The following is a 22766-nucleotide window of genomic DNA, read 5'->3' as shown; positions in this document are numbered from 1 at the left end:
CTCCTGCGTCGCTCTTTTTCTGTGTCAGGAGCTCGTGCTGGATCAGACCTGATCCCAGAGAGACACCCTCAGGTTTAACATGTGGTTCTACGACGGACCGACACCTAACTGTGCTGTGTTTGCCTCTTGTACAGCAGAGAATCCACAGGGAACGGGCAGGCAGTGCTCTGAATACAAGACTCACCTACTCCGGTTTGAGTCTACGAGTCTTTATCTCAGTGTCAGACTTTTCCAACAAGAAACTGAAGTTTGTAAACCACTCACTCTCCCACACCAAACCAAACCCCATAGAGTAAATCAGTGACACAGGAGCTGCTGGTCCACTGCTGCTCCACTGCTGCCTCGTGTGGTCACTTTGTCTTCATTCAGATTGACCTCAGTGACACAAAGTGACCACACGAGGCAGCATTGGACCAGCAGCTCCTGTGTCCCATTGATCTTCTCTATGGGCTTTGGTGTGGGAGAGTGAGTGGTTTACAAAAAGCAGTGAAATAAAGTCATCCATCAAACTTGGACCCATGATTAGAGGTCGATCTTTAGCAGCAGGAATATTTAAAAGAAAACATAAATGTGGTTTAAGCATGAAGTGCGGACATGACCGTCCTCCCCCCTAACCCGCTAACACATGGTGCGTTCCAGATGTAGTCGGAAGTCGGAATTTCCCGAGTTGGGTCATCAACGTGAGATTCTAAGATGGCTGCCATTCATTTTCTGTTAGGGCACCTTCTGTTGTTCACTGTGAATCAGTCGCACACAGAAATGTTTCTTGGATTAACTTAGGTCACATGACTCCCAGCTCTGACCTACGATTTCAGATTAAATGGAATGTAGCGTCACTGAATACAGTTGAAATAAATAACCAGTGAGTTGTTTATTTTTTTATTGACCGTTCTTCTGTGAATGCTGCATCGCGTGTTTTTATTCTGTATTTATTACAAAAGAAAATCAAACACTTTGACCAGTCAGAAAGCAGAACACCACAAAGAGGCGGAGCTCTCCGTTCATTTGTTCTCCGCACGTGTGAAGTGTGGCTATTTTTACTGATAAAAGAATTTACGGCAGCTTTTGGGTTTATTTAAATAAAATATCACATTTCATTTTAGCAGTTCTTGCACATTTTTGCTTGACTCGAAAACTTAAAAAGTAGCTTTTCGACTGAAATGTTCCTTTAAAATACGGTAAAAAAGCAAAGAAATTCTCTTCTGTGATCAAATGTCTACTTAAAATTAAAACCAGAGAATTTCTTATACAAACATACGTCGTTTTAGTTTGTTCCTCAATTCAATTTTAAAATAAGATAAGATAAGAGAAATATCGGATTAAGACAAAATTAGATGAGATTATCTTCAGGTGAAAAACCAAGATTGTCTTTGAAATATATAATAAAATAAAATAATGTTTAATTAAAAGACCAAAACCCTTAACACGTATACTTGAGGCCTTAAACCTGATGAACGGCTGAATCATGCTGTCATTTGTTGACTCTTGGCATTCGTTCACCTGCATCAGCGACGCTCGGGAATATTGAGATTAGGATCAGGAGATTAAAGAGGGTGAAGTGAATGAGGTGTGATTAATGAGTGAGTGAGTGAATGAATGAGGAAACAGTTTGTTTGTTTGTTTACTGTCCGTCTGTGAGTGCTGGCTCCGCCCCCTCCTGGAGCCTGAGGCCTGTTGTTTCTGCTGAGTCGTCGCTGCTGTCACTGGAGCCGAGGTCGACACCAGGAAGTGGGAGGAGCAGGCAGGGCGAGAGAGAGAGAGAGAGAGAGAGAGAGAATGAAAGAGAAAGAGAGGGAGAGGGAAGACGAGGTCACTCAGGTGGATTCAGCTCCAGTTCCTCACCCTCTCACCCTCCCTCACCCTCTCACACTGTGACTCTGGAGCAGCAGGGAGCCTCAGACAGGTGTGTTGTCTTTGTGTCTCAGGCAGCGCAGGAGCCTGGCCCTGAACCTGGCCCTGGCCTTGATCCTGGGCCTGAACCCGGCCCTGGCCTTGGTCCTGGCCCTGGTGTTGGTCTCCATGTGTGCCTGCAGAAGGCAGATCAGTTGGAGGCGTGGCTACAGGAAGCCCAGAGGATCCTGGGAAAAGCTGCAGGTTCGTGTGGCGTCGTCATGCAGGAGAGCGTTGAACAGCAGCTGGTCACCTGCCAGGTAAGCCACGCCCACAAAGAGAGATAATGATTTTCTGTCACAGGTAACACAGGAGGGGGCGGAGCCTCTCAATAATGACATCATGAATCTCACAATAATGTTATTGAAATTTACAATTTCAAAATAAAAGTGTTTGTTTTGATGTGGAGTATATAACACATTTTATAAAGTAATAAATACAACCACATAAATGTATTAGAGGGTCACGTTTGGCCCACGGGCCACAAGTTTGACACCTTTGCTTTAGTTTGGAACATTTACGAGGCTTTACTGGACAGTGAACGCCTTATCTTACACCTGTAAGATAAGGTAATATAAGTTAAGATAAGGTAATATAAGTTAAGATAAGGTCATTTACAGCAGCAAAGTCAGTCAGAGTAAAGGTAATAAATAATATTTAAAAATAAAGAATAATGTTTAAGTGTTTCATTTATTTAAAAAAATCATTTATAAAAAACACTGTAAAAGTTCATGGCAGGCAGCCATTTTGTGCCATCTGCCACGTTTCTATAGCAACAGTGAATTTGAATAGTTTTGTTTGTTTACATGATTCATTCAAATGAGACGTGAGACTGAGTTAAAGGTGAAGTTTTGCTTTAAAGTTTGAATCAAATCTAAGAACAAAAAACAGCAAAGTTAAAATTATGAGATTAAATTAACTGATTATAATTTTTTGTCTTCATAGATTTTTAATTATTGGATAATTTTGACTCTATTCTTCTGTAAAGTTTGGATTTTAATGTCATTATTTTTTTCTCATAATTTTCACTTTTCCAATTATTTAATTTCTTTCTCATATTTTAAACTGTTATACTCGTAAATTTGACTTGATCTTGATATAAACGATTAAGGATGAGCACTTCCTGCTCTTTAAACACACACACACACGCACACACACACACACACACACACACACACACACAGACTGAAAAACAAGTTTAACATCTCTGAGTCACTTTCTCACACACACACACACACACACACACACTAAACCCTTTAGCAGAAGTGTGTGTTTATGTTTTCAAAATAACATAAAAAATGAAATGAATAAAGTTTTCTTTAATTGTTTTGTTAATGAATTTAAATATCAACATGACAACAAAAGTGTTTGAGTAACATGTGACGTCTGATGTTCAGGAGATGTTTCTGGAGATCCAGCAGAAGATGGACAGTCTGTCAGCGCTCGGTCCAGTCTCTGATCTGGAACTAGACCTGGGACCTGAACCAGGACCAGACCTGGGACTGGGACAGGTTGTCTCCCAGCAGGAGGCAGCAGAGCTGCTCTTTTCTAAAGTGAAGCTCCTCAAACAGAAGCTGGTTTCCTTCCAGAAACTTCTGCAGGAGGAGAAGAAGGTGGACAACACAGAGACACAACAACAACAACAACAACAACAGGTCCATAATCAATCAATCAATAAAAACGTAGTTTAACACTGTAAAAAAATGATTTTCAATTTAATTTCTGTGGGATTGTTCTTATTTTTGACCTGAAAGTTTTTACACGAGAAAAATAAAATCTTTAACTTTGATAATACAGCGAACGTTAATAATAAAAATAACGTTTAATTCCCTGGTGATAAATTCACTGTCACAGATTAGAGGTTTTCTTTTTGCAAATATAAGAAATGATCATGTTTAAATTCTTAAGTTGTTTCTCATGACAGAATTTCTTAATGATAAGTTTAACCTTTTTAAATTTGGACCAGTTTTTCTTCATTTTCAGGCTCATTCAGTGGGATTAAGTTAGATTTTGTTAGATTAAGTTAGATTTAGTTTGATAGTTTCAAATATTCCAAACAGAAAATTTTCTTCCCCACTCACAGATTATGTTTCTTAAAAGAAGAATTTTTTAATTGATTGAAGAATATTTGTTGTCAGTGTAACAGTTATTTATTATATTTATAATCATGTAATCTAATCCCTGTTTGTCTTCCTCGTGTCCGTCACTCACAGCGCCCCCCTCAGTCTGAGCTGAGGCGCAGCAGCGTTCAGGAAATCTTCTCCTCGCCGAGAAACAAGTTCCTCAGACAGAACAGTCTGCAGCAGCAGAAGGTGGGTGTGTCCAACCTGTGACATTTGTCATTTGAAACGTTTCATTTTAGACCACGTTATTAACTCATCTTAATCTCCCGAGACACAAGAACAAGAAGTGCTTCATAATAAATAATAATAACGTAGGAGAAGATAAAATCAGTAAAGACACATTTGAAATCATATTAAAATACAGTTTTGATGTCTTTAAAGTCTCTAAACGTGCGTTCTGTTTACGTTGTTATTGTTTGTTGTTTAGGAGCTGGAGCAGGATCTGAGTGAACAGAGAGGACTGACTCAGGCCATCGCTCGACTCTGCAGCCAAGAGTCAGAGGAGCTCAGTCAGCCATCACCATGGTAACACCATCATTATTACTACTATTATTATTACATATAATCACATACAAGTGCTTATATTTGACTCACACAAATATATTTATATTTTATTATATTTATTCAATTCATTACAACTTTATTTGTATAGCGGCGAATCACAACATACATTATCTCAAGGCTCTGCACGTAAACAATTATTATTATAGAGAGCAGAGAGACAAACATGTGCAGCATCTGCCAAGACAGGCTGTGGTGAAAGAGGAGAGGAGGGGGGAGAGGAGGGGGGAGAGGAGGGGGGACAGAGGAGTTGTCGCTGAGTTTAAGAACCTGAGAAAGTTTCTCACATTTGCACAAACACCACGTTTACCAAAAATATCTCTTTACCAAAAAATACACAAAGCAAATACATTAGGAATAAAATGAATAAATAAATAAACCCACACATCTCTAAATGTTTCCACATCATTCATTCACTCTGTAGACTTTAAAATCCGTGTTTAACCTCGTCTTTATCGTTCTTTTCAACGTGTTTTCTGCAATAATCATCTGAAGGTGTCGCGATCTCAGACTGAAAGAAAGAAAGAAAGAGTGTAGGTGAACTGAAGGGTTAATTTCCAGCCTCTTCTTCTTCTTTGTGGCCGTCTTCTCTCTCGCCGCCTGCAGGGGGCCTCCTGCTGGGCCTGATGTGCGCGCCGTGGATCAGGAGAAGAAGTGGGCCGCCCTTCACAGTGGGTTCCTGGCTGTGGAGCAGCTCTGGCTTCTTCCTCCCTCTGAGGTAAAGCCTGATTATCACTTTTCAAACACAGAAAAAAGAAGATGAAGAAGAAATTGCTCTTCTCTCTCTGTGGCTCTCTATCTGTCTCTCTCTCTCTCTCTGCCTGTCTGTCTGCGTGCTTGATTATCACCTCTGAGCAGCAGCAGCAGCAGCAGCAGCAGACTCTCCCTCTGTTGTGTGCTCGGTGTTATGAGGACTCCTGCAGGGCGTGATGAGGCTGATGTGTGACTCCGTCTTTTCTCTGTCTTGTCTCCGTGAAGGTGACAGACTCGTGGAGGAGACGCAGACGCTCTGATGGAACAGCGGGACGCGTGATTGTCCCTCAGAGTCTCATCAGGCGTCTGGGGGAACTGGGACTGAGAGCGTCGGCTCAGTCTCTGGACGAGGTGATGCTTCTGTTACATTGTCACACAGTAATGGAGGTCGCGACATTTGACCTCTGCACGTTAAAGGCAAAGAATTATGTTTATATATTTCATATAGTTATGCTTATGAATGAACAAAAAGTGATAAATGTAAACACTTGAACAGAAAACAAGCTTGAATGTGACAAAACTGCACTGAATATTTTGAATATTCATGTATAATGACATTATTTTAGCTCTTCATAGCTTAAGAATTTTTTATTTAATATAAGTTTTTGTAACTTCAGTTTTAAAACTTTGTGGGTGTAGTTTTTACAGTGTTAAGCATTTTAGTTTTAGTTTAAACATTATAGCATTAGCTCTGTTTAAATGTTGTAGCTTTAGTTGTATTTAATATAATGTATTATTAATTTATTATATAAATTGTATATTATTCTAAGTTCTTATAGCACTTCTATTTCCGGCGGATGCCGTAGCAGAGCCGCATAAAATCAACGGAATTCAGCACGACCGGAAAAGGAAGTAGGAGAAATAAAACATCCGGTTTTCTTTTCAGAATAAAAAATCCCGTGTGGACGCTACGTCGTATTTCACTGAACTACATCACAGAAATAATCCCTCTCCTGTTTATTTGATCGGTAGAAACACAGCTCCGTTTTTGTTGCGTTTACAACATTTGCAGCGTATTTCCGTGCGATAAAACCTAGTTTATTAATTTACCTGGCAACAGGAAATACTATTTTCTGATTGGCTGATAGCTTGCTAATTCAACACACCTGTGTAAATGAACTACGCAGAGCAGTTTGCCTTCGGTCATCGATTCATAGATTAATAATTTATTATGTGCGGTGAGGTTTTTTTGTGTCACTTATCAGCGTGAGAAATGTCGTGTGTGAGAACTCTGTTTGTTACTGTAGCTCTTGTAGAATTAGCATTTCTGTCACGTTAGCTTTTACAGTGTTAGCATCTTGGCATAACGTCACATAGCGTTGGCAGCAATAGCTTCTCTGTTGCTGTCGTTTTACAGTGTTAGCATTTGAGCTTCAGGCTTTCTAGCTTTGGGTTTTTGTTTTTACCATTTTAGCTTTAACTTTTACGGAGCTTTTCGTTTATCTTTCATTTTAATCGTGTGTTTGTGGCGTACCAAGCTAAGGCAGCTAAGACAAGCAGGTTATTTAACTGAGTTTAACACATTATTAGCTTTACAAGCTATGGTAACCTATTCAGAGCTGGCGATAAGGACCAAAGTTTAACTTATTATTAGCTTTTTGATAATATAATCAGGCTAAAAGCTCATTCTCTGTTATCTTTAAACTTGACTTGAAGGCTCAGAACAGCTGCTTCTCAAGATGGCTGCCAAAACAGACACAATACATTTAAATATAGCATACATATACTGACCTTTATGTTTTATGTATGTATGTATATATATATATGTATTTTAAATGTACTGTATCTCTGTGTAACATTCACAGTAAGTGATGGATGTCAAATAAAAAACTAGAATCAAATCAAAGGGAAAGACAATGACACAATTTTGGGAAGTAAAATAAATAATAAAAAGATAAATAGTAATATTTTTATTAAAAGCATAATTAGTCCAGTCTTTGTAGATCAAATGTCTAATCTAATTTATTTTTGTTTGAAATCTGACGTGATAAAAGCGAGCTGGAAATTAAAGCCACTCTGATGCTCTGATGAAAATTCTTAACATGATGTTTTTAATGTCTCACCCCACGGGTCATAGTTTTTGATCACACATGACAAAAAGAACACAACAACAAACATAAAAGATAAAATATGATCAGTCGGACTCTTGAAAACAAACTATCCTCCTCCTGATTCATGTAGTTTGGAGCCAAGTGGGTCAGAAAATAAAAATAAAGTTTTTCTCACTGAATAGTTGTTATGTGTCCTTTTTCTCCAGTTTTCCTTCAACAATTTACATTTTTTCTACATGCTTGTGACTTCAGGTTTCCCGTCAGACACTGGACGAGGATTTGTTTCTTGTTCTGCACGACGTCTCCTTGTCTTTGTCCTCCATCAAACATCTGTTGGACTCACCTGAGTCCAGCAGATGTGAGGAGGACGAGGATGAGGTTGAGGAAACTCTGCCGAAGTTGCTTCAGCTGCAGGTCAGAGTCTCTGCAACACACACTTCATATAAAGACACACTTATTTTCACTTTTCGTCTCATTTTATAACAAAGTAGAACACTTAGAGATGGAATGACATCAATAATAAGAATGTTTTATTGCCAGATAGGTATGCACATAAGGACTTTGTCTTGGGGTTTTTGTTCATAAGCAAACACAAAAAGAAGCATGAATGAAGAAAAAATTAGATTAAGAAAATAAGAAAAAGAAAATCTGGATTAAAGAAGATTACAATTGGAAAAGGAAAGACATTACAGCACAAGAATTATGAACAATTACATTAAATATATGTATACGGCTAAAATGTATAAATTAAGGGTACAGAAATAACATGAGACATATTTTCAGTGACACTTGGGTTAATTAGATTTTCCTTCACAGTCCTTCAGACTAAACAGAATTTTTCCTTTTTTACTTCAGAGTCTGTCAGCAGAGCTGTTGACCCTTGGCGATGAGCTGTCCTCTCAGGGGTCAAAGGTCACCGCTGTCCTGGGCTCAGAGTGTGTTCAGCGGTGTGTCGATGACCTGAGCAGAGTCCTTCCTGTGGTCCAGGCTGCTCTGACCAGCCGAGAGAAGCAGCTCAAGAACCTGCAGGAGGAGACTGTGAAGCAGAAGGTCAGAAGGTCACACACTCCGTCATCACTGACTCCTGTTTAAAGGGATAGGTCAGGATTTATTTATTTTTAAAAAGTGTGGTTGTTTGAGATACTGATAAGACAGCATGAAACAGGCAGACACACTGTCACTAAAAACATAAGTCTATGACATCCTGAAAACATGTCCACGTCTTTATCTCACTGTGAGACAGACTTTTCCAACAGGAAACTGAGGTTTGTAAACCACTCACTCTCCCACACCAAACCCCATAGAGAAAATTGACGTTTTAAGCTCACGGGGACACAGGAGCTGCTGGTCTACTGCTGCCTCGTGTGGTCATTTTGTGTCACTGAGGTAAATGTGAAGAAAGGATTTCAAATGCCGAATAATGCAAAATAAGACATTTGAACTCACTGATGAAAGCAGCAGTGGATCAACAACTCCTGTGTGCTGTGATGTTTAAATCACTGATTTTCTCTATGGGGTTTGGTGTGGGAGAGTGAGTGAGTGGTTACAAAATTCAGTTTCCTGTTGGAACATTGCTGCCTGAAGGTGAGTTATGTGGCTAAATTCTGTTTTCCAGAATGACACTGAGACCGCACAATAAAAAATTAAAATAACCTCCCTCTGATGACACAAACAACAACACACACTCACTCATCCTTCCTGAATGATGTACGTGGTGCGTCCTCCTCACTTACCTGTGACTCATGTACGTTTAAACACCAGAAGTGGAAACAATAACGTGTTCTTGTTTTGTTTAAAACATGTGAGCATTTGTTGTTTGCATGACAGAGTCAGTGTCGTGTGTCAAACCCAACAGAGACGTCTGAGCGAGTTGCATGCAGCCTTCACCTCTAACAAGACGACGCCTCCTCCTCCTCCTCAAATAACCAATAAACTCAGTGAAACTCTGAGCCCTAACCAACAACTACAGGTACCGTTACCATGGAGTTTTTGTTATTTTGCTGCACTGTCAGTAACACTGCCTTTTGAGAAGAGTTTTGTAGGTAATAAAAATAAAATAAAGTGTACTGACAGAAGCTGTACATGTATAGTTAATGGAGTAAAAAACATCAGGATGTTGTGATGCAGATTTTTATGATTTAAATGTGCAGGTTGTGAATGAGACACAGGCGTCTCTGCAGCTGCAGGTGACGCAGGTGAAGTCTCTGCTGGAGGACGTCGAGCAACGCAACCCGTCCTCGTCCCTCGTCCACCAGGTCCAACAGCTGCAGGTGCGTCTCCTCGTTTTTAGACGAGCAATGACCGATTACTTTTATACGTCAGGGGATTTTTCTTGTTTTTGAAACAGAATACAATAAACAAATAGATGAAAAACAAAGTCAGAGTTCTGAGATTTAATTGGAATTCTGAAGGAAAAAATTCATAGTTCTGAGATGAAGGTCAGATTCTGAGAAAAAAAGTCAGTTCTGCACTTTAAATTGGAATTATGAGGAAAAAAAAGAATCAAAAGTAATACGTTTATTTTTGAACATTTCTAACCATGTGGACATCTTGTTTGTCAGAGAAATGGTTCAGTTGAGTTTCCTGTGTGCAGGGTGAGCTGGACTCGTCTCTGCGTGGCGTTCACTGTCACTGTGAGCAGCTGACGAGCAGCGAGGAGCTGCAGCACATGTTTGAGCAGCTGCTCCACAGCCTGCAGGAGCTGCTCACTCTGGGCCATGAACGCCTCACACACCAGGAGCAGCAGCAGCAGCAGGAGGAGGAAGCAGAGCTGCAGAGCAGGAGTCACCTGCAGCAGCAGCTCAGCAGTCACACGGTCAGTCTGTCTGTGATTCTGTCTGTGAGTCACATGATCAGTTCATCACTTCATAATTTCAAAATATAAATATTCCATGTTGTTATATTTTTTTATCAGAAGTTCTTCCAGTTCCTGGGTCATCACTGTCAGACCCTGCAGTACCTGACCTGCAGACTCCCAGAGAGCGCCATCCACAGGTGGGGCGGTGCAGTGACGGGCCTGCAGGACGAGGTGACGCGTCTGCAGCAGCGAGGACTGCAGGAAGGAACCAGGATGCAGGAAACATTACAGGTAATTTGATCTGTTAGACAATATTGATACTTTTATCTTAGTTTCAATGCAGTTTTGTGTGCGTGTGTGTACAGAATTAAAACATTACCGAGGAAAGGAAGTGAAGTGATGAAGAAAAGTGAGGAAAGGAAGTGGAATGAAGAAGAAAAGTGAGGAAAGGAAGTGGAATGAGGAAGAAAAGTGAGGAAAGGAAGTGGAATGAGGAAGAAAGGTGAGGAAAGGAAGTGGAATGAGGAAAGGAAGTGGAATGAAGAAAAGTGAGGAAAGGAAGTGGAATGAGGAAGAAAAGTGAGGAAATGAAGTGGAGTGAGGAAAGGAAGTGGAATGAGGAAGAAAAGTGAGGGAAGTGGAGTGAGGAAGAACAGTGAGGAAAGGAAGTGGAGTGAGGAAGAAAAGTGAGGAAAGGAAGTGGAATGAGGAAGAAAAGTGAAGAAAGGAAGTGGAATGAGGAAGAAAAGTGAAGAAAGGAAGTGGAATGAGGAAGAAAAGTGAGGAAAGGAAGTGGAATGAGGAAGAAAGGTGAGGAAAGGAAGTGGAATGAGGAAGAAAATGAAGGAAAGGAAGTAAAGTGGAACTCAAAGAGTCGTGAGGTAAAAACACTGGAGAGTAAAATACTAATATAGTAAAAACATGAGGTAAAAGAAAATGAAAAACATAAATCTTAACAGATAAAATGACCACGATAATAGAAGTTCTTACTTCAGGATGAAGACCTGAGGCTTCTTCATGAAGAGGTTTAAAGACTAATCAAAGAATCTTAAAAGTGATCCTGAGGTGCAGTCATATCCTGTAACAGAAACGTGTCCTCTCATCGTCAGGTGTGGACACAGTGGGAGGACGACCGTTCCTGGACAGACTCCCTGCTGAGACAATTACAGACTTCATTTCCCAAGATGCACAAGGAGGGTCCTGACTGTGATCAGCAGTTATGTGAGGATCTCTGCAGCCTCCAGGTAATCTTATATTACTACTCTACGTGAGTGGAGATAATTGTGAGCAGAACCAGAAGACACAGTTGCATTTTACCTTTTTCCCTCCTGCTCATTTTCTTTGCACTCCAAACCCGAATTGGTTCAATTACATGTGAGCGTGTTGGCTGTTGTCTGTAGAGGAACATGATGTTCCTTGACTTTGATGCCAGTTATTAGTCGAGCAGAGGTTGATTTCGCTTCGTCTCGCTCTTCCCGTGGGATCAGACATGATGATGATGATGATGATGATGATGCTGGTGTTCATGTGAAGCAGACCAGGTGTGGGCGCTTGAACCCCGGTCAACGGCGATGAAGATGAAGCAGGAAGACGGAGAATCTCTGGCTCTTTTTAACATCATCAGCTGAAGTTCTAATAAAGGGAGAACTTCCAGTGTCCAGGAATAGTTTCCCTGAATACGGGTTTCTAACTTCAGCATGGGATTCCAAAAAGACTCGCCGCATAAAATCTATGTCATTTTAAGAACACGTTCACGTCTTTATATCACTTATCTAACTTTTCCAACAGGAAACTGAAGTTTGTAAACCACTCACTCTCAAACACCAAACACCATAGAGAAAACCAGTGATTTTAGCTGGCGGGGACACAGGAGCTGCTGGTCCACTGCTGCCTCGTGTGGTCACTTTGTGTGACTGCGGTCAATCAGAATGAAGGATATCAGACACCAAAGTCATAAAATAAGACATTTAAACTTAGTGATGGAGGCAACAGTGGATCAACACCTCCTGTGTGCTGTGATGTTAAAATGCGGATTTTCTCTATGGGCTTTGGTGTGGGAGAGTGAGTGGTTTACAAACTTCTGTTTCCTGTTGGAAAAGTTGGAAAAAAATAAGTTTTTCCTGTTTTCACTGAGAGTCATACCTCAGGCTGATTTCTCCTGAACTACCACAAAATCTGTATAGGGGGCACTCAAGAGTGGGTTCAGAATGCATTTCGGTCTCTGGAGCTGTAAACCTAGAATGTTTTGAGGGTAAAAACCAAAAAGTCCAGCGAACGTTTGCACGGTGTTTTAAATAGTGTTGAATAAAGTTTGTGTTTGTGTGTGTGTGTGTGTGTGGCAGGAGCTTGCCGATGTTCTGCTGCAGAACAAGGCGCGGTTCAGTCGGATGCTGGAGGCGGGGCTACGGCTGCAGGCGTTAGGCTGTAGAGGAGTGGGCGTGGCCACCAGTGAGCTGCAGGTGCGCTGGAGAACCCTGCACATGAGGGTGGACAGTGAACGCACCAGACTCAACAGAACCAAGAAGCTGAGACACAGGTGAAGTTTGAACCTGATACTCAAAGTTTAAAAGTTGCTTTTTTTGTTTTTATTTAAATTTAAACTGAAACGTTTCCTTTCTCTTCAGATATAATTCTTCTTTTTTGTTGTTGTTTTTTTTGACAAACAGGTTCATTCATGACTCTGCTGTCCTGAGTGAGTGGATGAAAAAGACCCGAGAGCTGATGAACGACTGGAGTCAGAGAATCACTGTGGGAGAGGACGAGGAGACAGATGTGGGACAGAGACGTGAGCTGTACCTGCAGTGTGTGGTGAGCAGGGAATGACACAGGACAGCAGGACAGTTAATGGCCAACAGTCAGAAGTGAATTCACTCACATCCGTATTTCTATTTGTAGGCTTTGACTCAGGAGTTTGAGGCTCGGTCTGGACTGAAGGTGGCCGTGGTCGGTGCCGGTTCTCAGCTCGTCCAGTTGGAGGAGGACGGCAGAAGCTCTGACGGAAATCCAGAAGACGATAAAGATAGCGAGACTTTGGCGCCGCATCTGTGTTCCATCCACTCCCGGCTCAGACAGACGGAGGACGACTGGTCCGGTCTGCTCACTGGACTTCCTGTCGTCCAACAAGCTCTGCAAAAGGTGAGCAGCCTCTCACTAACGTTCACCTGGACCTTGGGAAGAACTGGTCCAATGTTGGTCGCCAAAGATCAAAGATCAAGGTCGCTTGTTTACCTCTGTGTCCCTGTGATGGACTGACGACCTGTCCAGGGTGTGACCTCACCTTTCTACTGTATGTCAGCTGGGATTTGACACCAGCGCCCCCCTGTGGCCCTCATGTGGAGGATAAAGCAGTAGAAGATGAGTGGATCACACAGTAGAGGGAAGAGACAGGATTTAACTGTAGAACAAGACCACAGACCTCCGGTCCACTGACCACAGCATGAGAGGACGACGTGTCTCTAATGTCAGACTTCACCTGAACTCCACACGTTGACTTCAGTGCAGTTTGGATTCTGCCACTCACTTTTTGTCACCAATTAGTTTGAAACAAACCCTCTGTGCAGCAGCAGCAGCAGCAGCAGCAGCAGCAGCAGCAGCACAAAGACGCTCTGAAGACTCTTATCACCTTCACCACCTACAATCTCTCTCCTCCTCCTCCTTCAGTGTCTTTCTTCTCTCCTCCTCTTCATTCCCTCTTATCTCTCTCGTCTCCTCCTGCTGTTCTCATTTTGTCTTCCTGTCCATCACTCGTCTCATTCAGTCTTTGTCTCTTATGACCCTCGTCTTTTTTTGTCTCCTCACGTCTTGTCTCCTTTTTTTTTATAAGAAACTTTTGAGCCCAATTAAATAATCATTTCACACACATTGTGATTCGACCTCATTTAAAGTTGCAGTGCGTAACTTTTGTTGTTGATGACTGAGGGAGTGTTTGTGTGCATACAGCAGCAGAGCGGGGGCGGGTGGAGTCAAGAACTGCTGAAAGAGCAGGGTTTTTTTTTACTTCTGAAGCGTTCTGTGGACGCTTCTTTGTGTTTTCAGTCAAACTCTGACCTGTTTGTAGTCGCCTGACTTTAGTATCTCAGTGTTGTTGTAAATTGAATCACTTTGAGTTTAAAACCATGAGGTAATTGTACACAGATTGTAGCTGTTGTTGTGGGCTAACAGTGACAGCCACCAGGGGGCCTCTTTTAGTTTACGGGGCCCCAGGAATGTGTTTGCTTTACTTGCCTTCTTGCAACGCCCCCTTCTGAAAGGAAAAATTGTCGTGTTTTATTTTGAAGATTGACAGCATTTCTTCCTCCTCTTCTTCTTCAGTGGTGGTTGAGAATGTTGAGCCAGCAGGGGGCGCTGCTGGAGCTGCAGCTCTGGCTCGGTGCTGCTGAGTCTCAGCTGCAGGAGAATCGCAGCAGAATTGACCGGACGTCCTCCACTAACGCTGAGCTCCGAGAGCTGCTGAAGTGCTGCAAGGTAAACATCGACTTTCACACGTGTTTGTTTCGCTCAAAATTCAGATTCATTTAAATAAAAAGAAGAGAATTTGGGTCTGTTCACACGTGTACCTGCTTCACTGACTCTGCAGGAGCGTCGCAGTGAGTTGTCGGCCCATCAGGCCGTACTGGACCACGTCAACCTGCCACTGCAGACCTGTAGTACCGATGACGACCAGACGGGGCGCTACCAACACATTGAGTTTGCAGAGGACCAGGGTCGTCTCAACCGTCGGTGGCTCAGTTTCCAGGAAACGCTCAACTCTCAGGTCAGCAAACAAACTACGAGCAGCTGCGTTGGTTCAGTTGTCATGGAGATGGATGTGTTGACGTGAAATTATTCACCTTGTAGAATATATCCTGCTCTGTGTTTGTGGATTTCAGATCCAGATGCTGGAGCAGGATTTACAGACCCGAGCAGAGCGGGAGTCTCGACTGCAGCAGATCGACAGCTGGATCGCAGATCAGAGCCTGTGGATGGACTCGGCACAGACGCCCAGCAGCTGGACAGAGCTGCAGAGGAGCGTCGACACCTGCGAGGTCACACGTCACGTCTGGGTCACGTCCGGACTCTGATATAACCGCGGCAGGTTTTAAATGTTCCATTCTTTAAAAGTCCTCTTGCATCTGTGCTTCAGGGCCTCGAGGAGAAGATCGGGCTGAAGGCTTCAGCTCTGCAGGAGCTCAGAGACAGAGTTTGTGGAAACGGCAGCTGTGATTTTGCGTCTCACGCGCACAAATCCATCCAGGCGTGTGCGGCTCTCACTCAACAGGTCGGTGAATAAAGCTCAGCCGTCCGTATCTGCACCTCACACCTTTGTTTCTGACCGGATCTCCTGCTCGTCTTTGACAGAACGACTCGCTGAAACGGAGGCTGACTCAGACTCGGCAGCTGTGGGAAACTGTGGACGAGAGTCTGAGTGAGACGAGGCTGAAGACGGCGAGGACGTCTCAGACTCTGGTTTATCACAGCGACCCGCGGCTCTCCCTGCACGCCCACAGACATCTACATGGAAAGCTGCAGGTACAACTGGTTTACTGGCGTTTTAACAACATTAGCATTAGAAGCAAATGCAGGGTTTTAAAAACATGTAAAGCTGCTGAAAACATGACCTTCACGTCTAAAGTGAGCGTCGTCCCTGTGGTGTTTGCAGCGTCTTCATGAGGACACAGAAGCTGTGGACGCAGAGTGGGACGAGCTGAGCCGGAGCGTCTCCTCCCTCAGAGGCGCGGTCAGCTCTGCGGCTGCCGTCCTCCTCTCCGATCAGCTGGACAGACAGAGACACAGGTGAGACACTGTCTTCTGGGTCCCCAAACAAGATTTTCTGGACCTTTTTAGTGTTTGCCAAATCAGAACATCACAGACGTGGCTGTAAGTGAGTTTCTTTAGGATCAGGATAGTTTTACCATGTTTAATAAACACTGTTATATACACACAGACAGACTCACAGTGTCTCTGCTCTGCTGCTCTTTCAGTTGGACTGAAGTGTCCGCAGCTCTGCACCGGCGCCTCCACAGGAGCCTGGAGATCCTGCAGGCGTGGGAGGCCCACGCTCGCCTCGCTGCGACGTTCTCTGAGCGGCTGCGGACGCTGCAGAGCGACGCCGCGTACGCTGTGAGCTGCGAGACGTCCGGAGACGACGGCGGTGAGGAGCAGGTCGCCGCCAAGATTCAACACCTTCAGGTGAGAAGAGTGAATGAGAGAAGTTTGGGAAAATCAGGCCGTGCAGGGAACACAACGCACATCTTCTCTCTCTCTCTCTCTCTGTGTCCAGAGTCTCCTCCAGGTCACCCACACTCTGCAGTCTGACCTGCAGGGGGTGCTGGAGGCTTCCAAGGCCCTGTGTCGCAGCCTGGAACCCTCAGCTGCCGCTCTGGTCCAATCAGAGAGCAGGTTGTTGTCACGTGGTGTCCTGCAGCTCAGTCACATGCTGACAGGGAAGCTGCGCGAACTGCAGGTGAGTGGAACCCTGAGTTTAATCCTGACACCTGAGGTTGACACACAGTCGATCCATAGCAGAGAATATACTGTACGTGTGTGTGTGTGTGTGGTGTCTGTGCAGGAGGAGCTGCAGCAGCTGCAGGAGTTCACTCACGTCCTCCAGTCACTGGACACAGACGTGGACGTTTGGCAGCGGCGTCTGGACACCGTGGTTCACACAGGAGATCAGGTGAGACAGAGGTTCATGAATGACTAATAAACAGACACATGCAGGAACTTTATTGATCCCCAGACGTGGAGATTATTGTGTTACAGCAGCACCGTTTCAGGAAAACATGAGATGAAAGCTTAAGAAAATACAACAAAGAATAGAAGGTGTCTTAGGCAGCTGTACAAGAAGGTAATATTATAATAAATGGTTTACAGATAAACAAACGGCAATTAATAAATAGTGCAAATGAATATGATATTATATTAGAATGTAACCTGTAAAGAGGCTTTTACTCTGAAATCAACATCAATCAACAGGTGCTAAATATGTTGTTGTTAACAAATTTGTTTATAATATGCATTTTAATAAAGATTAGATTATTTTTTTGATTAATCAATTAGTTGTCTTGTTTTTGTCCACAAACCAAAATGATTCAGTTTTAATGATTTTTATGTTTTATGGAGCAGAGAAAGCAGAAAAATCTGAATGCATCATTGCAGCCCTCGTAAAGATGTATTTTATTTATTATTTAATTCATTTAAATCTCGTTTATTATGTATTTTATTGTAGTGATTGTATTGTGTATACATGCCATATATATTCATGTCTTTTATTTATTATTAATATGTGCTGAACTTTGCTTTACAATCTAATTTCATTTCGCAGTGAATATGAAGATAAAGATTTTGTGTTTACAGAGTGAATGATGGGTTTTATGACTCTGACACGTGAAATGAAAGATGGCGCTTCTAGGCCTGTGAATATAAATATGTAACAGAGAAATCCTGGAGAAGAAGAGTGAGGCTGGTAAACTGGACCCGGTCCGGTCCAGTCCGCTATGATCCCTCTGAGTCTGTGATGTCATCATTACGTTCACAGTCCGGCCTCCTGGAGCCGAGCGCTCGCTCTGCTGACCTGGACGTCGCGAACGAGCTGAGCTGCAGCCTCACGCTGGGCGACGCCGCGGCCCGACACCTGCGACGCCTCAACCGCCGCTGGGCCACCGTGTCCGCCAGAGCTGAGGAGACCTGCAGGTGAGTGAGCGAGTGAGGTAATCCATAACATAACAGAGCACTAGTCCTACGTTAAGTGAAATGGATTGTGGGGCTGTGAGTTCCTGCGAGACCTCTGCTGAAGATGAAACCAGCGATAAAGTGTATGTTGTTGTTGTTGTGTGTGCAGTGAGCTGCACACAGAGTCCCTGAAGCAGCAGAGTTTCCAGCACAAGTGTGAGAGCTGGACGTGTTTCCTGCAGCAGATGGAGGACAGCGTGGCCGTGGACGTGGCCGGTTCTTACCTCGGCCTCAGGCAGCAGCTGCGCACGCACAAGGTACGGGAACGACACAGAGTCACACACTGCACACACACATGTGAGATGTCACCGCTGAGCCCCCGTGTGTCCTGGTTTTGTCAGAGGTTTGAGGCAGAGCTTTCCACCGGTCACCAGATCCTTCACTCGGTCATCACTGAAGCTCTCCACCTGCTGCAGAGAGGAGAAGTGGACGACAGGTGAGAACATGACCTTCATTTATGTAAATGTGGAGTTGTTTGTTGAAAATGTTTGATTTACATCTACACTGTGGATTTTTATGACCACCAGAGGCTGAATGTTAATGATTTACTCAAAGAGTCAGTGCTCGAGTCTGTTTTCATCGTGGAGTTACGGTCACTCTTTTTTACACAGTTAGGATTTTGAATAAATATCTAATTGCGATTATTCTGTATTTGCTGGGTGTGGTCATTTTTGCATAATTATTCTCATTTACTGTGTGATTGACAGTTCTACTATTTAGTAACTGCTATAGTAGAAAGTGCCTTCACTGCAAAGGAACCACAAGAAAAGCATGTGGTACTGTGTCGGGTGTTTTACAGGAGCGACTTCCTGCTGAAGCTGGCGCAGCTCAGAGAGCACTGGCAGGGGGCGGTGCAGCGCGCTGACCAGCGGCGCTCCCTGGTGGACGGTCTGGTGAAGCACTGGCATCTGTACGGCCGCAGCCTGAAGAAGCTGCGGAGGTTCCTGTCCGACACGCGGAGCCTCCTCCCGCCGAGCGGGCCGCCGTGCTGCAGCCTGCGGCAGCTCAGACGCTCCCTGAGAGACCTGCAGGTGAGACGGAGACGACGTCACAGAGAGAGGAATTATGGGAAATAAATGAACGATTTCAGCCACTTAACAAAAACATTCAACTTCTACGATATCTACAGAGCATGTTGACGTCTTTATCTCACTGTTAGACAGACTTTACCACTCACTCACTCACTCACACCAAAGCCCATAGAGAAAATCAGTGACTTTAGCTCACTGGGACACAGGAGCTGCTGCTGCCTCGTGTGGTCACTTTGTGTCACTGAGCTCAATCTCAGGAAATATTTTAAAGGCCAAATTGACAGAATAAGACGTTTAAACTTAGTGATGGAGGCAGCAGTGGATCAACAACTCCTGTGTGTGTGTGACGTTATGATCACTAATTTTCTCTATAGGCTTTGGTGTGGGAGAGTGAGTGGTTTATAAACTTCCACTAACTGCTGGTAAAGTTTGTCAAACAGTGAGATAAAGATGTGAAACTTGTTCTTAAACATATCATAGATGTAAACTGACTCAAGTTTCTCGCAGGAGAACGACACACGAGTTGAGCAACAATGATTAAAGCAGTGAATACCATAAAAAATGTGAATAAAGTGAAGTATACATTGTTATACAGTAATACTGTAGCGTTATAAAATATCATTTATACAAAGGAATAATTTAAAAATGAGTAAATAAATAAACTGCAAAGACAAACCAAGAATAAAACCAAGTTTCCAGGATAATATTTATAATTAAAAGTGAAAATGGCTGAAAAATTGGAATACATGGAGTAAATGGATATTGCAGATTATTTGGCTTTTTATATATGTGTTAGAAACACTGACATTGGCTTTAAATATGGTCAAATTCTGCTGTAACATAAATAATTAAAAGAAGTAAAGAAGAAAAAAGAAGAAATAAAAAAAGTCACTTTTTTAAATCTAAGCCTAATTATTGTTTTGTGGATTCCATGTGTTTTTTTAATAACATTTAGTTGTATAAATAATAATAATAAATGTGATGATTATGAATGCAGCGGGAAAGGTTATCACAGATTTACTTTATAATATAATCCATATATTTGGCCCAGCCCCGAGTGAAATGGTTGTTTATTCAGATTAAGACCAGATTAAGATGAAGACACTGAGGAAACTGATTGTATTTACATCACAATGAGAACAAATGAGACGAGGGAAAGAGTCTTTGATTAGCACGACAGAGGAGTGAGGAGAGTTCCCTCTCCTGTGGCCTGACCTCGTCTCGTCTCACTGGTTCAGAAGTTGTTGTCCTCCTCTGATGTCGGTGTCTTCACCTCTCCAGCACACTGAGCTGCTCTTCCAGAGACACCAGAGCAGCTTCGTCCACACGCTGGAGGTCGGCCGGCAGCTCTTCTCCATGGGCGACGACGAGACGCAGGCGCGGCTGCAGGAGGATCTGGGGACGCTGCAGGAGGAGTGGGACGACCTGCGCGCTCTGCTGAGCCGCAGGCTGCGACTCACGCAAGCCGTCGCCCAGGTACTCGCTGTCTTTTATGTATTTACTAAGAAATAGTGGACTTTATTTATCTCTTTAAACACTTTACATCAAGTCACGCCTATTGTGCTTATCGGTTAATCAGATTAAAGTTGTTAAATGTGAATATTTTCTAGTTTTTGTCATTTGCAGCTTCTTAAATGTGAATATTTTCTAGTTTCTTTGATTTTTCAGCTTCTTAAGTTTGAATGTTTTCAAACTCAGCTTCTTAAGTTTGAATATTTTCTAGTTTTTGTCATTTGCAGCTTTTTAAATGTGAATATTTTCTAGTTTCTTTGATTTTCAGCTTCTTAAGATTTTCTAGTTTCTTTTGATTTTTCAGCAATGTTAAATATTTTCTAGTTTCTTTTGATTTTTCAGCTTCTCAAGTTTGAATATTTTCTAGTTTCTTTGATTTTTCAGCTTCTCAAGTTTGAATATTTTCTAGTTTCTTTGATTTTTCAGCCTTAAGTTTGAATATTTTCTAGTTTCTTTGATTTTTCAGCTTCTCAAGTTTGAATATTTTCTTTTCTTTGATTTTTCAGCTTCTTAATTTGAATATTTTCTAGTTTCTTTGATTTTTCAGCTTCTTAAGTTTGAATATTTTCTAGTTTCTTTGATTTTTCAGCTTCTTAAGTTTAAATATTTTCTAGTTTCTTTGATTTTACAGCTTCTTAAGTCTAAAAAGCCTCTGAATGCTTTTCTCACGTCTCCTCCACACTGTCACTGTCCTGAATCTGCTGCATTCATGTGATTTGTTAGATATTAAAATGAAAAGGACGAATATTAACATATGAACGCATCATCATCTGTTTGTCAGTAATCCTATCAGCTCCAATGAACGTCTCTAAGTGTTTGGTTTGATCTGTGTGATCAATCGTTGTTGTTGTTTGTTATGCGTCAGAACTGGGAGCGGTGCGAGGCCGGACTATCAGACAACATGCTGCAGCTGAAGGACATCAAGATCAGACTGAACCAGTCGCTCCCAGAGAGCGATGACGAGCTGCAGAGCGCCGAGAAATTCAACAAGGTACGTTTTAACCACAGGAACTCACTGTAGTTAACTCACTCACACAAAATAAGACATTTGAAGTTAGTTAATGGAGGCAACAGTGGATCAGTGATGTTAATCAGTGATTTTCTCTATGGCGTTTGATGTGGGAGAGGAAGAGTGAGGGAGAGTGTTGTAACTGAAAATCGCGAACTCGTTCACTCGGGTTTTCAATTACTAAATACATTGTCTGCTATTTAGATAATCGATTAATCAGTTTGTTCGTTTGACTTGTGTTTTTCTTCACTTTCTAACACCATAAAATACAGATCTTGTCATTCATAATTTGCATAAATCTCCACTTCCACAAGAAGCTGCAAAAACAAACAAAAACACAGTCCAAAACAAGGATGCTACTCTTATTTTAACACTTTTATATTTTCTGGGTGATTTGCTCCATAAACAAAGAAATCATTCAAACTGAATTATTTATTTTATTTATATCAGCATTTCCAGGTTTGACAAACACTGACATTTATCATTCAACATTTTCTCGATTAACAGAGAAAATAATCGGCAGATTTACTGAGATTATGAAAGTAATTTTTATTTTTGGAAATGACTGAAAAACCAGTTCAAACCTGGGATTAAACTGTCAACAAAGTCAAGTTTGCAACAGGTTTGACTCGCGGCTCATCCTCCCTGACCCGTCCGTCACAGTCATTATCCTCCCTCCCTCCCTCCCCTTCCTCTATCTCACCCCTCCCCCGGCCTGGCCTGGCCCAGCACGGCCTGAGGCCCTTAATCCTCCCTGTGGGCGGAGAGGATGACAGACAGACAGAGGAAAAGTGGGCGGGGCATAGACAGTGAGACAGAGAGAGAGGCACTGGGGTGTAGCAGTGAGAGTGGCTCACACTGACTGTCGTGGTCTGTGTGCTATGGTATGCAGGAGATCGAGGACTCCCTGGTGGACTGGGCCGAGAGCCTGACGGAGCTGAGCACCATGAAGACGGATCTGTCCCAGTACATCATCGCAGACGACGTCCTGCTGCTGCAGGAGCAGGTGGAGCACCTGCGCTGTCAGTGGGAGGAGCTTTGTCTGAAGGTCAGTTTCCTGTTGGATTCACTAACACGGTGATGACACACATTATCTCCTACAGACATTGACTTTTAAAAAAGTAAAATGAGCCTCAGTTCTGTAAAATGATTATTTTATATAATGATAAAAGTAAATTCCCAATTTAGACAAGACAATAAGACAATACAGCTTACTTTATGATTTAATTACCAATAAAAAGCTATAACAAGTGTTTATATGAAACACTGTGTTAAATACAGAAGTAAAATTCACTATCACAGATGGTGTGAGTGCAAATGTAAGAAATT

General features: G+C 42.6%; 2 protein-coding genes across 2 annotated transcripts in view; both read left to right on the top strand.

Annotated features, from left to right (window-relative positions):
* Nucleotides 1–1403: 1403 nt before the first annotated feature.
* Nucleotides 1404–10249, top strand: LOC122783092 (nesprin-1-like). Its single transcript, XM_044047740.1, has 12 exons — nucleotides 1404–2150; nucleotides 3288–3545; nucleotides 4104–4202; nucleotides 4441–4538; nucleotides 5181–5292; nucleotides 5553–5678; nucleotides 7631–7792; nucleotides 8234–8428; nucleotides 9234–9347; nucleotides 9529–9648; nucleotides 9972–10193; nucleotides 10235–10249. Exons 1-12 carry the CDS (start codon nucleotides 1593–1595, stop codon nucleotides 10247–10249), a joined length of 2079 nt encoding a protein of 692 aa, XP_043903675.1. The 5' UTR covers nucleotides 1404–1592.
* LOC122783438 (nesprin-2-like) overlaps nucleotides 10172–22766 on the top strand; it is a 34781-nt gene continuing 22186 nt past the window's right edge. Inside the window, exons 1-22 of the mRNA XM_044048231.1 lie at nucleotides 10172–10193; nucleotides 10293–10466; nucleotides 11285–11419; nucleotides 12518–12711; nucleotides 12842–12983; nucleotides 13071–13310; nucleotides 14487–14639; nucleotides 14752–14928; nucleotides 15044–15199; nucleotides 15298–15432; nucleotides 15513–15683; nucleotides 15814–15947; nucleotides 16136–16343; nucleotides 16435–16617; nucleotides 16723–16830; nucleotides 17692–17846; nucleotides 17995–18142; nucleotides 18227–18321; nucleotides 18685–18916; nucleotides 20198–20392; nucleotides 21294–21419; nucleotides 22330–22485. Of these exons, the coding sequence (XP_043904166.1) occupies nucleotides 10449–10466; nucleotides 11285–11419; nucleotides 12518–12711; nucleotides 12842–12983; nucleotides 13071–13310; nucleotides 14487–14639; nucleotides 14752–14928; nucleotides 15044–15199; nucleotides 15298–15432; nucleotides 15513–15683; nucleotides 15814–15947; nucleotides 16136–16343; nucleotides 16435–16617; nucleotides 16723–16830; nucleotides 17692–17846; nucleotides 17995–18142; nucleotides 18227–18321; nucleotides 18685–18916; nucleotides 20198–20392; nucleotides 21294–21419; nucleotides 22330–22485 (3261 nt within the window). The 5' untranslated portion in view covers nucleotides 10172–10193; nucleotides 10293–10448. The remainder of the gene's footprint in view (nucleotides 10194–10292; nucleotides 10467–11284; nucleotides 11420–12517; nucleotides 12712–12841; nucleotides 12984–13070; nucleotides 13311–14486; nucleotides 14640–14751; nucleotides 14929–15043; nucleotides 15200–15297; nucleotides 15433–15512; nucleotides 15684–15813; nucleotides 15948–16135; nucleotides 16344–16434; nucleotides 16618–16722; nucleotides 16831–17691; nucleotides 17847–17994; nucleotides 18143–18226; nucleotides 18322–18684; nucleotides 18917–20197; nucleotides 20393–21293; nucleotides 21420–22329; nucleotides 22486–22766) is intronic.

Source organism: Solea senegalensis, linkage group LG16, assembly GCF_019176455.1.
Source record: "Solea senegalensis isolate Sse05_10M linkage group LG16, IFAPA_SoseM_1, whole genome shotgun sequence".
Taxonomy (NCBI): Eukaryota; Metazoa; Chordata; class Actinopteri; order Pleuronectiformes; family Soleidae; genus Solea; species Solea senegalensis.
The sequence above is the reverse complement of the archived record's forward strand: the minus strand, read 5'-3'. Positions and strand labels throughout refer to the sequence as shown.